General features: G+C 37.1%; 1 protein-coding gene across 3 annotated transcripts in view; it reads left to right on the top strand.

Moving 5' to 3' along the window:
• The window catches only part of USP24 (ubiquitin specific peptidase 24), a 129,209-nt gene that overhangs the window by 72,797 nt on the left and 42,251 nt on the right, over nt 1–14,161 (top strand). For all 3 annotated transcript variants that reach the window (XM_054573686.1, XM_054573693.1, XM_054573678.1), the window contains exons 33-38: nt 2,695–2,790; nt 3,130–3,358; nt 4,075–4,234; nt 5,072–5,227; nt 7,419–7,489; nt 8,138–8,298. In XM_054573686.1, the coding sequence (XP_054429661.1) occupies nt 2,695–2,790; nt 3,130–3,358; nt 4,075–4,234; nt 5,072–5,227; nt 7,419–7,489; nt 8,138–8,298 (873 nt within the window). The remainder of the gene's footprint in view (nt 1–2,694; nt 2,791–3,129; nt 3,359–4,074; nt 4,235–5,071; nt 5,228–7,418; nt 7,490–8,137; nt 8,299–14,161) is intronic.

Below are 14,161 nucleotides of genomic sequence, written 5' to 3'. Positions count from 1 at the left end.
GGGAATTATAAGAAGGAATGATGTTTCAGCCTTTGAAATATTTTAATTGATTTTATGATTTTTGATTATTTGGAAAGCTTAGAGAAGCACATCTCTATCCCCTCTGGTAGTGGGGAAATTCTCAGGAGGAGTAGAGGAAAGGAGACTGTATCAGTTTCTGTTGGTCCCCACATCAGTTTGGGACAAGGTGAATTTGATTCCTGGTAGCCCATATTATGTAAGGCATTAGTTCTGAGGTATTATCCCTGCCCTTGAGAGGCTCAAGGTTTCATAGTTACTATATTAATACAGAGGCTTATAAAAAGTGTTTGGGGGTGGTGTAGGTTCTGGGGGGAGAGTAGTGGGTAAATTGGTTAAATTTGGTTCAGAGGGGTCATAAGATTAGGAAATGCTTCACAGAAATAGGCATTTGAGCTGGGGATTGTGAAACAAGTAATCATTCCCTAGGGAAATCAGGAGGGCAGGGGCACTCTAAGCCAGAGGTGAGGGTAGGGACAAGTGACGCACTGAAGTCATGGCCTCTCTTCGGAGCTACAGTTGCCTGGTGAGGCTAGAGCCAAGAAAAGGGAGAAAAGAAGGGTCACATTGAGGAATTTCAGCATCATCTTGTAGACCCTGGAAAAAACAGGAAGTTTCTAAGCCGGGAATTACCTAGAACAATTACTCTGGCTGCAGTGGAGAAGAATAGAAGTGGGAGAGGCTGAAGACAGGGAGAACTATTCAGAGCTGTGAGAGCGGTCCAGACAAAAGACGACAAGTTCTAAACTTAGGGCAGTGGTAGAATGACATTTATGAGATAAAAACAGGCAAGTCTTTATGAGTAGATATATGACTATGGTAGGAACATTTATAGAATGGCCCTGTGACTTTTGGCTTGAGAGAGTCAGTAAATGGTGAATCCCTAATCCTTATGGGGAATAATCATGGAAGGAGAAGGAGGAAACAGAGGATGTCAGGAGAAATGAATTCAGTTGCATATGAGGTCCCTGTGAGTCATGTGAAATGGGTGGTTTGGATGTGGTGCTCTCGAGAGAAGTGGAGAATAGCATTAGAGATTTGGGGGGAGGCGTCAGTGTGTAAGTGCAGCCATTAGGGCATAAGCAGATGGCAGAGTTGAGTGGCAGGTATAGGAACGGGATGCATATTCTATAAATGGGTGTCTCTGCTTTACAGTGAGTGACAAGAAGGGGGTGACGGTACTTTGGTGGTAAGGATAACTAAGGGGAAAGTTTACTTTTTCTGTTTTGATTTTAACTTGTAGAAGACTTGGTTCTCTTTGTAGGCAGACTAAAAGGGGCTAATGAAGAAGAAAAGAATAAAGATGAAAAAGGGATGATTGGTTAGGGGCTGAGTTCTACTGAAGTGGAAAAGAGATTTGCTCTAGGAAGAAGTAGGCATGCCATTTCCTCCAGGAGTGAAAACCAACTTGAAGTTTGAGCAGAAGATAGTTGAAGAAATTCCTGTTTGGAAGCCTTGAGGGGAAGAGAAATTGGGTGAGACCGTGAAGAGATAAAGGGGAAGAGAAAAAGAGAGAGAGCGCTGAAGAAAGTCCTAAGCAAGTGGAAGGCTTAGTGCACAAACAGTTTTATTCTTCGTTCAACATTGTAGAGATGTTATTGTAACAATTCATTTTAGTTTACTTGGCCCATTACAAAGCTATGCTAATAAATGCATTTTTCTTGTGGCTTATTCTTGTACGTCAGTTAATGTACATGCCAGGCATTGTTCTAAGCACAGGGAACAGAGCGATGAATAGATTAGATCAAAACCCATATCCTTGTGAAGCTTACTGTGTAGAGGGGGAGACAGACAATAAAGGCAGAAGTAAAAATGTATGTCAGATGGTAATAAGAACTGTAGAGGAAAAAAAGACAGAAGGGATGAAGAGGGTTGTGATTTTCAGCAGGGTGGTCAGGGAAAGCTTCACCGATAGGGTGATATTTTACAGAGATGTGAAGGAGGTATGGGAGCGAGACCTTGAGATAAGTAGAGAATGCTGTCCACAGGAGCAGCCACTGCCCCTTAGTGGGACTGACCTGATGTCTGCAGAGACCAGCAGGAGGCCAATGTGGTTGGGGCAGAGTGAGGCAGGCAGCAGAGAGGCACATGAGGTTCCAGGCATGCGAGAGGTCAGGTTATGTGGGATCTTACAGGCTACTGTGGGGATCGCCTCTTTTTCCTCTGAAGGAAATAGGAAACCATTGTAGGAGTGCTGTATCTGACTTACATTTTAAAAGGATCATTCTGGTTGATCTCTTGAGACTAGATTTTGGAGGTGGAGAATCAAGAATGGAAGCAGGAAGAATAGTTGGGAAGCTTCTGAAATAATATAGGTTGTAGTGGCTGTGAAAAACAAGCTTTACTGAATACACCAATTCTGGATATATATTGAATTGGCAGTTCTACCAGTACATCAGTGAACTCAAACCAGTTAGTGAGAAGAGGAACTATGCAAACACTCTTTGTTGGGTATCTTTTGTTGGCTTAACAAGGGGTCTAATTCTAAATGGACCAGCAGGATTATAGATATCATAAGAAATCATTGTGATAGTGATATGTATGGTTCATTCTATATGGTAAGGCTCTTGTAGAAATTTTGAGTGATACATTTATTAACAATTAAATTACTAACATAACTTCTTATGGAAGAAATAGAAGTCTTTAATATCCTCCCTTTTTTCTCTTTTTTTGAAGTTTGGTTGTAAATGTCATGCAGAGGGACTCCATCCCATCAGAAGTCGACTATGAAACAAGGCAGGGAGTTTATTCTATCTGTCTACAACTTGCAAGGTATGTTAAGATACTGCATTAGTCTCTCAAGGCAGTACTTCACTTTACTTTTCATACCAATCCCATCATTTTTTTTCAAAGATTTTATTTATTTATTTTTAGAAAGAGAAAGGGAGAAAGAGAGGGAGAGAAACAATGTGTGGTTGCCTCTGGCGGGCCCCCTAGTGGGGACCTGGCCTGCAACCCAGGCATGTGCCCTGACTGAGAATCGAACTAGCAACCCTTCAGTTTGCAGGCCAGCTCTCAGTCCACTGAGCCACACCAACCAGGGCCCAATCCCGTCATTTTAAATAGTGTGAACTGAGTTTGAATAAGTGTATTTTTGTATTTCCTTTGAAGATTTTTACTTGTTGGACAAACAATGCCCACATTATTAGATGAAGACCTCACCAAAGACGGCATAGAAGCACTTTCTTCCCGCCCATTCCGAAATGTCAGCCGGCAGACTAGCAGGCAGATGTCCTTATGTGGTACCCCAGAAAAGTCATCCTACCGACAGTTGTCAGTATCTGACAGGTCTTCTATTAGGGTTGAAGAAATCATCCCTGCTGCGCGAGTTGCAATACAAGTAAGTGATTTGTGTATTAAAAGAATTATTAAGTACTTCCTATTTAGAAAGAACTGGTTGCAGAGAGGGGCCCTTCAGATATAATTGAATATTGGCATGAATATTGCTTTAAAGAAATTTATGATGAAAAAGAGACCACTAGTATAGAAATAACTAATTCAAGGTGGAAAATAGCAAGTGTTGTAAGAGAACTACAAAGGCTAAACACATTCTAGAGGCCTTCAGAGGAACTGTAATAATTATCTTCATCTGTGGCTATCATGAATGATTTTATGTAGGAGGTGGCATTTGAGGTAGGCCTCGAAGAACAGATAGGGATTAAATATGTAGAGATAAGTATTGAGATTTAGAGAAAGGAGAGTTGTTGAAGCAAAAGGGAGGGCTGGGCAAAGTTGAAGAGAACCAGAGTCTTATGAGAGGTCACACAGTAGTTCCCGCAGGCCAGAATGCAGTGCGGGAAAGGGCAGAATGGATAAAAAACAAATTGGAGGCAGTTAATTTAAAGCCTGAGCATGGAGATGAAAACCCTCATTTTACAGGTAACAGGGAGATAATTGAAAGTCTTCAAACAGCATGGAAGCATTAAAAAGGTGGTCCTCTACATGATCTTGGGGGGAAAGAGTCTCACAAAACTGAGACCGTTAGGTAGGTTTAGAAGCCAGTGGAGTGTGTTCCAGTACTGTCTTTTCTCATAACACTCTTTCATACTTCTGTAGACAATGGAAGTAAGTGATTTTACTTCTACCGTGGCTTGTTTCATGAGACTGTCATGGGCCGCTGCTGCAGGACGGCTTGACCTTGTTGGGAGTAGCCAGCCAATTAAAGAAAGTAATTCTCTGTTTCCTGCTGGAATTCGAAACAGGCTCAGCAGTTCAGGTACTGATTAAAAAGAATAAAGTAATTAGAACATTGGACAAGAAATAGCTGTAAGACTCATCTCTATATAGGTTGTTCAGTCACAAAAAGGAAAAAGCCTTTACCCTTGCTTTTCAGCATTAGTAAAAATTCATCAAGCTATACACTTAAGATTTGTGCACATTACTGTCTGTACATATGTGTGTCATATTTAATTTAAGGGCAAAAATTATAAACACAGAGTACATGGGGAAACCAAATCAAACAGTTTTTGTCTTGCTGAGTGTAGAATGTTATGAGGCCAGTAACTGTGGCTGTAATAAAAATTTGTCTAGAATTCCTGCCTGGAAGGGTAATTGTTTTGGTTCAGCCATTTATTTTCTGTTGGACCTTTATAAATAGCTTTACTTTTCAGCTTCATTTGGTTTCCCTGTTCAATCTATGTGTGTGTATACCTCAATAATAAAAAGTTTTTTAAAATGTGTGACATACACTAAAGTGCAGAAATGTTAAATGTATAGGATTTTTACATCTTGTAACCCATCTGCATCAAGATAAAGAGTGGTTCTGACATCCCAGGAAGATTCCCTTATGCCTCCAGAACTGCGCTATTCTTACTTCTGTCACTTGAAACTAGTTTTGCCCCATCAGCACATTTTTAGTGCCTCGAAATGTCTTCCATGTGCAGAGCATTTGGGACCCTGTAAAGTGATTAAGCCTTTCTTGTGGCTTAGACCAAAGTGTCTTCTTGAACTATTTAATTTCACTTGAGAATTCCGGGGAACACATTAGAAGGATATTAGAATATCCCCCTGGTCCTGTAGGATCTACAGTAACCTCCTGCTTGCCTGTTTCCAGGAAGCAATTGCAGCTCTGGAAGTGAAGGAGAACCAGTCGCCCTGCATGCAGGCATCTGTGTGCGACAGCAGTCCGTGTCCACCAAAGACTCCCTGATTGCTGGAGAGGCTTTGTCTCTTCTTGTTACCTGCCTGCAGCTTCGGAGCCAGCAGCTGGGTATGCAGGAGGCTTGATTCAACTCCTTTAGGAAAAGGCCAGGTTTCTGTGGGGAATTTTTTACATTTCTTTATAAATAAGGTCATGTTAATAGAAATGAAAATGGGGGAAGGTATTATGTGGAATAGGTGAGAACAGTGCTAGGATGGTTAAACTTGGAGTATTTATTGAGCACTTTCTATACACAAGGGTCCACAGTAGGTGTTATAAAAGGTAGTATGTTTGTCCTCCAGGAGCTTACTATCTAGGTGAGGAATTAAAGCAACCCAAATTTGTAATTCGTAAACTATAGAATCAGAATTATATATCAATTCCTAAACAGATAATGACTCCACTTAAAAATTATGAAACTTAAGATTTGCCCTTTTAACTTTATTGTTGACTTTAGCAAAGTGGGGCTATTATTAATCACACTTTTTGGGTTAGAACGCCCCAGGGCTTAGTCCCGCATCACTGTCTTGTCTCTGTCTACATTCATTCTCTCAGTGATCTCATCCACATTCACAGCTTTTAATTCCTTCTGTATGCTAATACCTAAATTTGGACCTGCAGCCTGGACCACACCCCTGACATCTCCACTTGCACGTCAGATAGACTTCTCGAACTTAACATGTCCAGAACTGAACTATTGCTCTGGCCCGTATCATCCAAGAGTTTTCCTAACTTAATTGTTAGCAGTTTTTCTCTGTCCAAAAATCTTGGAGTCATCCTCAATTTCTTTTTTCATACCCCACTTCTTACCTGTCAGCACATCCTCCTTTAACTATACCTAGATTCTACCCCTTCACTCTTAGTACCCTATGATCTGCAGTCATCTCTTGCCTGGAGTGTAGCCATGGTACCCTAACTAACCTCCCTGCTTCTACCCTTGCAGTTTATTGTCCACACAGTCAGCAGAGTGGACCTCCTTAAATGTCAGTTAGATCCTATCACTCTGTTTAAAACCTTGCAGTTTTTTCAGTTCACACTGAGTAAATCCAAATCTTTACTAAGGCCTTCAAGGCCCGACACGATCTACCCCCTTGCTACCTGTATCCCTTCATCTTTTCCTACTCTCCCCATCACTGACTCTGCTTCAGCCTCCTTGCTATGTCCCAAGACTCCAGGCACTTTGCTGCCTCAGAGCCCTTGCACTGGCCGCTCCATCTTCCTGGTATGTCCCTCTCCCATCTATCTACATGGCTCTCTGTTCCTCATTTCCTATAAGTCTTTGCTTAATGTCACTTTTTTAGTGAGACATTCTCTGACCACCTTTTTAAAGAAATCACAATGTTCCCCTCACTCCAGCACTACCTGAACCCTTCACCTTATTTTTTTTGCTTTATTAGTTATCACTTTATAACACATAATATAATTCATTTACTTGTCATGTTCATTGTCATCATCCCCTCCACAGCTAGACTGTACGCTCCATCAGGACAGAGACTTTAGTCCATTTTCTCCCCTACTGAATCTCCAGCACCCAAACACTGCCCAGTATGTAGTAGGCCCTCGATAAATATTTATTCAGGAATGAGCTCTTTACAGCTCGGCATTTAAAAATTAGCTCTGTTCTTCACTGTTACTACTGATTCAGGCTGCCTCTTATGTAGGGTCAGTGATCATTATGTATTTATTATAACATCCAAATTCATTATATAACCAAGATAAACACATAGAAAAGGTTATACATTTATGGCACATCACAATAATATCTAAAATTATTTACTTTGAACAAGAATGCTTTTGAAGGTCTATGAGAAGTGTGGGTCATGACATGCTTTTAATCATATATCATACTTAGTTCAGTTTTCCTACAATTAGAGGTATGTTAAAATAAAGATTAAAAATGTTACAACGTTCCTTAAGCTTTTTTATCATTTTTAAGTTTATGGGAAGGTATGTTTTATAGTTCACAAGTACTGATAGTTCATTAGTGCAAGACATACCTATTCTGGAACTGGTATGTGTGAGGCATTGTGCTAAACTGTGGAGTTACAGAGATGACTGAGACCTGGTCCTGCTCTTGAGCACTTTAGAAACTTACAGACATGAGGCAGTTGTCATAGTTTCTGAATTCGATTCCATGTGGAAGGGATGAATTTCTGCTGTAGTTAGCTTAAGAAATTATTCAAAATTTTTGAAATTTTGAAAATGCATTTCCTAACTTAATTTTCTCCCTACCCCTAATTCTTCTTATTCTTATCGTTAGCCTCTTTTTATAACTTGCCCTGTGTTGCTGATTTTATCATTGATATTCTGCTTGGATCACCAAGTGCTGAGGTAAGGATTGGTCGGTCACGTTACCTTTGGCCCTATTCTGTCTTTGGCTCTCTGAATTCTTGAGACATTGTAGGGAGGACAGAGGAATGACATTTAGTCCACTCTGGGAGTCATACAAAGGGGCCACAGACCACTCTGAAGTAGAGTGGCGTTTGGACTATCTTTCCTCCTTTCTATTCCATATTCCACAAAAAGTTATGAGACTAGTGCTACAATTAATTTGTGTGTGTTTATTACAAACAAAATGTTACAGCCAGTGTTCAGCACCCATAGCTGGCACAGGCAGCTGGCACTAAGCATTAACATGTTGGTCAAAATCAAGAAAGATCAAATTCAAGCCATGCGCCTTTCTTAGATTTTATAATTCTGATTTTCTTATATGATCTTGAAAATTAACTTTTCTTATTTTCATTTGTATTAAATTATAAATCTGTTGATTAAAGTAGAATAATAGAATAATCTGGGAAATTCCAGAACACACTTGTTTTTAATCCTAGTTTATTCAGTGTAACCGTTACCATTAATGATTGAAACACTCAAACTCGTATTGTATCCTTCAAAATGTAAACTTTGGAAGGGAGATTATTTTTTTTTGAGCACTCACTAAGTGTTGGTTGATGGACATTCTTTCCACTAATATAATTTCAGATTCGTCGTGTTGCCTGTGACCAACTGTATACTCTTAGTCAGACAGATACTTCACCTTATCCCGATGTACAGAAGCCAAATCAGTTTCTTCTGGGCGTGATTCTCACGGCTCAGCTGCCTCTCTGGTCTCCAACTAGTATTATGAGAGGAGTCAATCAGAGGTACGTAATAAAGATGAGAAAGCTCACGTTATACAGAAAGAATAGTGATTTGTGTACTGCTTCCCCTAAACTCCACTGTGCATTATTGAGATGACAGAGGAATTTCTCCTTTTCTCTTGGAACATTTGTGCCTGAAAGAGGTCATTTCAATGTTTTTCCCCATTCAGGAAAGCAGAGTTGGAATAATCCTACTTTGTTCCCCTCTATCGCCCCCCCACCAACTCCCATCTCCACTAACCTGGTTGGTGAGAGCCTAAAATAATTTAAGCCAGATCACTTGTGTAAAGGTCACACTGCTCACGTCCTCTTGTACGTCACTTTCTCATAACCCCACATCTGGATGTAGCTGGGGTACCCTGCTGGCTTTCTTTCTTGGTTTTATATACATACCTGCGTGTATAAGAAGGCTTGTGATCCGGGCTCAAAGAATGACTTGAGTAAATCCATTCTGCCTGCCCCATCTCATCTCCCTGTGCTCGCCTGCATACAGAGGTGCCTCAGCCTAGGCCCAGGATGGGAGATCCCATGCTGACCTTAAGTTGAAACTACGTTTTCCAGCTTTTTGCTGCCAGAGCCCCTGCTGTGGGGCTTATAGGTGCCACAGAGATTTGGGAAATCTGTATCTACTTTCCTTGTGTATTTGCTTTATAAATTGTAGCCCTTGAAGGGAAGAAATGTTAGAGCTAGTCTAAACTTCTAACATATAAGCAACCAAACTTGGTGATTGTTTATTTTAATGTGGCAAAATCTACATAACAAAATTTAAAATTTTAACTGTTTTTTAAAGGCACAGTTCAGTGGTATTGAGTATATTCACATTGTTGTGCAACCATCTCCACCATCTCCACCATCTGTCTGAAGAATTTTTTCATCTTAAATTGAAACTGTATACCCATTAAGAAGTTATTAAATAAAAGACTGATAATATCTGACCCCATAAAAATTAAAATTTGTGGGAGAAATATAAAGTCAAAAGTCAATTAACTGGCTAAATAGATTTATAACATAGACAATAAGCTAATTTTGATAATATATTAAAAAGCTACTCTAAAGCTTTAAACAATGGGTGGGGTTTTTTAAAGTTTTGTTAGAATTTTTTTTAATGTGGCAAAATATACATAAGTACTATTTTAACTGTTTTTAGGTATTGTAATTCAGTGACGTTAAGTAATTATACATTATTGTGTAGCCATCACCACTATCCATTTTTAAAACTTCTTAATAATCCTAAACTGAAACTCTGTACCCATTAAAAAATAACTTCCCCTTCATTCTCCATTCCCTACAGCCCTTGGCACCCACTATTCTACTTTCTGTCTCTATGAATTTGATTATTCTAGATACCTTGTATAAATGGAATCATGTCCTTTTGTGTCTGGTTTATTTCACTAAGCCTAATGTTTTTAAGGTTCATCCATGTTGTAGCATGAGTCTGGGTTTCATTTCTATTTAAGACTGAATAATACTTTCTTGAATGTATATATTACATTTTGTTTACCCATTCATCTGTGGATAAACATTTGGGTTGTTTTCACCTTTTAGCTATTATGGATAATGTTGCTACAACATGGATATACAAATGTCAACTTGAGTTCCTGCTTTCAGTTCCTTTGGATATACACTCAGAAGTAGAATTTGCTGGATCATGTGAAAATTTTGTTTGATTTCTAGAAAATCCCCCATACTGTTTCCCACAGTGGCTATACCATTTTATTTTCCCACCAGGAATGCATAAGCATTTGTTTTTGACAGTAATGGTCCTAATATGTGTGAAGTGGCATCTCATTATGGTTTTGATTTGCATTTCCCTAAAGATAAGTGATGTTGAGTATCTCATCATGTGCTTATTGGCCATTTGTATATCTTCTTTGAAGAAATGCCTATTCAAGTCCTTTTCCCATTTTTAAATTAGATTGTCTGATATATTCTACATATTAATCCCTTATTTTATATATGACTTGCAGATATTTTCTCTCATTCTATGGGGTTTCTTTCACTCTCTTGATAGTGTCCTGTGATACACAAAAGTTGTTAATTTTAATGAAGTCCAGTGTATCTGTTTTTCTTTTGTTGCCTGTGCTTTTGGTATTATAGCCAAGAAATCATTGACAAATCCAATGCCATGTAGTGTTTCCCCTGAGTTTTCTTCTAAGAGCTTTATATTTTAGGTCCATTTAGGTCTTTTTAGGTCTTTGTTCCATTTTGAGTTAAGTTTTGTATATGATGTAAAGTAAGGGTTTTACTTCATTCTTTTCCATGTGAATAACCAGTTGCCCCAGCACCATTTGTTTGAAAAGACTTTTCCCATTGAATGGTTTTGACACCCCTATCAAAAATCATTTTTAAAATATTTATTTATTTGTTCTTTGTTTCTGTTCTATTGATCTAAATGTCTTTCTGTCAATACCACACTATTTTGATTACTGTAGCATTGTAGTAAGTTTGAAATCAGAAAGTATGAGTCCTCCAACTTTGTTTTTTCGCAGTATTGTTTAGGCTACTTGGAGTTGGTCCCCTTGAGATTCCATATGAATTTCAGGATGGGTTTTTCTATTTCTGCAAAAACATCATTGGGATTTTAATAGAGATTACACTGAATCTGTAGATTACTTTGGGTGTTATTGATGTCCTAACAAGATTTAATCTTCCGATCCATGAACATGAGATATCTTTCCATTTATTCATGTCTTTCAGCATTGTTTGTAGATGTCAGTGTACAAGCCCTTTGCATCCTTGGTTAAGTGGATTCCTAAGGATTTTATTCTTTTTGATGTTATTGTAAATGAAATTGTTTTCTTACTTTCTTTTCCTATTGTTCATTCTTAGTGTTTAGAAATGTAACTTTTTTGTGTATTGATTTTGTATCATGCAACCTTGCTAAATGTATTAGTTTTGTGTGTGTGTGTGTGTGTGTGTGTGTGTGTGTGTGTGGACTCTTTAGGGTTATCCATATATAAGATTGTGTCACCTGCCACCAGAGATAATTATTTCATCCTTTCCAATTTGGATGCCTTTTATTTCTTTTTCTTGACTGATTGCTCTGGCTAGAACTTCCAGTACTATGTTAAACAAAAATAATGAAAATGAGTTTTCAGTCTTTAACTATTGAGTATGATGTTGGCTGTGGGTTTTTCTTATATGACCTTTATTACATAATGAGATAGTTTTCTTATATTCCTAGTTTGTTGAATGTTTGTTTGTTTTAATGAAAAGGAATTAAATTTTGTCAGGTTTTTTTTTTCTATGTCAGTTGAAGTAATCGTGGGTTTTGGGGGGGTGTCCCCCCTTCATTCAGTTAATGTGGTATATTATATGAATTAGATTTCATAGTTTGAACCATCCTTGCATTCCAGGTATCAACCCCACTGATTCATGATGTAAAATCTTTTAAATACACGGCTGAATTGTGTTTGCTAGTTCTTTGTTGAGGATTCTTACATCCACATTCATGAGGGATATTGGTCTGTAGTTTTCTTTTTCTTTTTTTATTAGTTTTAATTAGTCTATTCTTATTGCATTTTTACAATACCATTTATTCCCTCCCCATACCCTCTTCTACCTCCACCCACACCCCCTCCTCTGCAGTCACCACACTGCTGTTCATGTTGTTTTCTTGTAGTGTCTTTTGGCATCGGATAATGCTGGCCGCATAGAATGAGTTAGTAAGCATCCCGTCCTCAATTTTTTGAAGGGTTTCAGAAGGATTGGTATTGATTTTCTTTAAATGTTTAGTAGAATTCACCAATGAAGCCATCTGGTCCAGAGCTTTTCTTTCCTGGGAGGTTTTCTGTTAACTCTTACAACCTTCTTAATAGTGATAGATCTATTCAGATTTTCTCTTTCTTCCTGATTCAATCTTGCTAAGTATTATGTTCTAGGAAATTTTCCATTTCACCTAGGTTACTTAATTTTTAGTGTACACTAGTTCATAGTACAGTTTTATAATCCTTTCTATAAAATCAGTAGTAATGCCTTTACTTCCTTTTCTAATTTTGGTAATTTTGAGTCTTCTCTTTCTTTTTTTCTTAGTCATTTAATTGTTCTTTTTGAAGACCCAACTTTTGGTTTAGTTGATTTTTCTGTATTGTTTTCCTGTTATCTGTTTATCTCCACTCTAATCTTTATTATTACTTCCCTTTACTAGCATTGGAATTAGTTGGGTTTTGTTTTGGTTTTGGTTATTTTTCCTGGTTTTGTGGGTTGATTTGAGATCATCCTTCTTTTTAATGTAAGCATTAAATTTTATTAAATTATATTAAATGTAAGGTCTGAATTTTCCTCTTAGCACTATTTTCAAAACATAACTTTTGGTATGTTATATATTCGTTTTCATTTGTCACAAGACATTTTCTAATTTCTGTCGTGATTTCTTTTCTGATTTATCATTGACTTTTGTAATACCTATATTTTCTAGTTTTAAAATGTATAATTGTCAGAATTTCCTTGAATTGATGTTATATTTTTATAAGTTGGCAAGTTCTTCATTAAAGGATTAAATGTACATCAGTCTTTGTTCTCATGTACTTTCTCACAAATAAATATTATTTTGAAACATTTAACCTATCTTAACATTCTAAATTTATAAATAAGGAAGAAGACAGGATTTTGGTTTCTGGAATAAGGTCACCAACTTAAAAATTTAGCTAAAACTTGCAATTATGTTACAGTTGACCATCAAGATTTAACATGAATAAGATGTTAGCTGTGTATTTCTGGTAATAAAAAGTAATTTTTTAATGGTATAAAGATTTAACATGAATAAGATGTTAGCTGTGTATTTCTGGTAATAAAAAGTAATTTTTTAATGGTATAAAACCAGAGAATGGTTTTTCCCTGGTAAAGACATCTGGATTAAGAGCTATAGAAACTTTTTTGGCCCTTATACAATTTTCACTTTAGAATTTCAACTTTTCCTAGTTAAAATTATCCTAAAAACAGGTGACCCTCTTATGATCATGTAAGATAAATGATTCTCTAGTTGGAATTTGTAAGTCAGTTTTTGTTCTTAAACTTGCTCTAAGAGTCTGGTTATTTAATATAACAATATTAAGAGCCTGATTTGATATTAAATTTATATAAACTTTGGGGAAGAAACAGAAAACATTAAATGAAATTTTTAACATACACTCTCAAAGAATCTCTTGAATGTAGAATACTTAATTTTACATAAAATTAAAACTTTATGTGTTTTTATAATTTTGAAAATGGTATTTTACAACTTCTTTTAATGCCCAAGTTCGGTACATGTTTTCCCTCATAATACTATTAATGATGATAATAGCAGTTACCATGGGCTGACTCTATGCCATACAGCATGCTAAATTCTTTTCATCTGTTTGTCATTTAGTCCTTGCAATAGCCAAATGAGCTTGGCGGTTTTTTAATCCTTGCCTTTTTAAAAATGATAAATCTTGGATCAGTATCTATTCTCATCATTGGTACATTCTGAGCCTTTTTTGTATGTTTGTGTTTATGTGTACATCATTATTTCTAAAACTGTAATAAACATTTTAGAAATTAGAAAACTGAGGGAGCCAAAATAAATTGTCCCTAGACACCTAGCTATAAGTAGTGGAGCCAGGATTAAAACCAAGATTCCCCTGATTTTAAAGCCTGTGTTCTTCACTACTATGATTGCCGCTAAAGCTTCATTGACCATCCTGGATAAAAGGGTTTACGTTTCCTTCTCTTACTCTACTCTATTTTTCTTAGCACATATCACCAGCTGACATATGTATGTATTTTTTATTTATTGTCTTTTTTGTTCATGGTTCCCCTGAAACAGTTCCAAGCATAGTGCTCAATAAGTATTGGTTGATTTAAGTTGAATTAATGTAAAAGTAGTTATCTTATGCCTAGGAAA

Source organism: Pteronotus mesoamericanus, unplaced genomic scaffold (assembly GCF_021234165.1).
Source record: "Pteronotus mesoamericanus isolate MK-2021 breed Mesoamerican mustached bat unplaced genomic scaffold, CSHL_Meso_final contig_105, whole genome shotgun sequence".
Taxonomy (NCBI): Eukaryota; Metazoa; Chordata; class Mammalia; order Chiroptera; family Mormoopidae; genus Pteronotus; species Pteronotus mesoamericanus.
The sequence above is the reverse complement of the archived record's forward strand: the minus strand, read 5'-3'. Positions and strand labels throughout refer to the sequence as shown.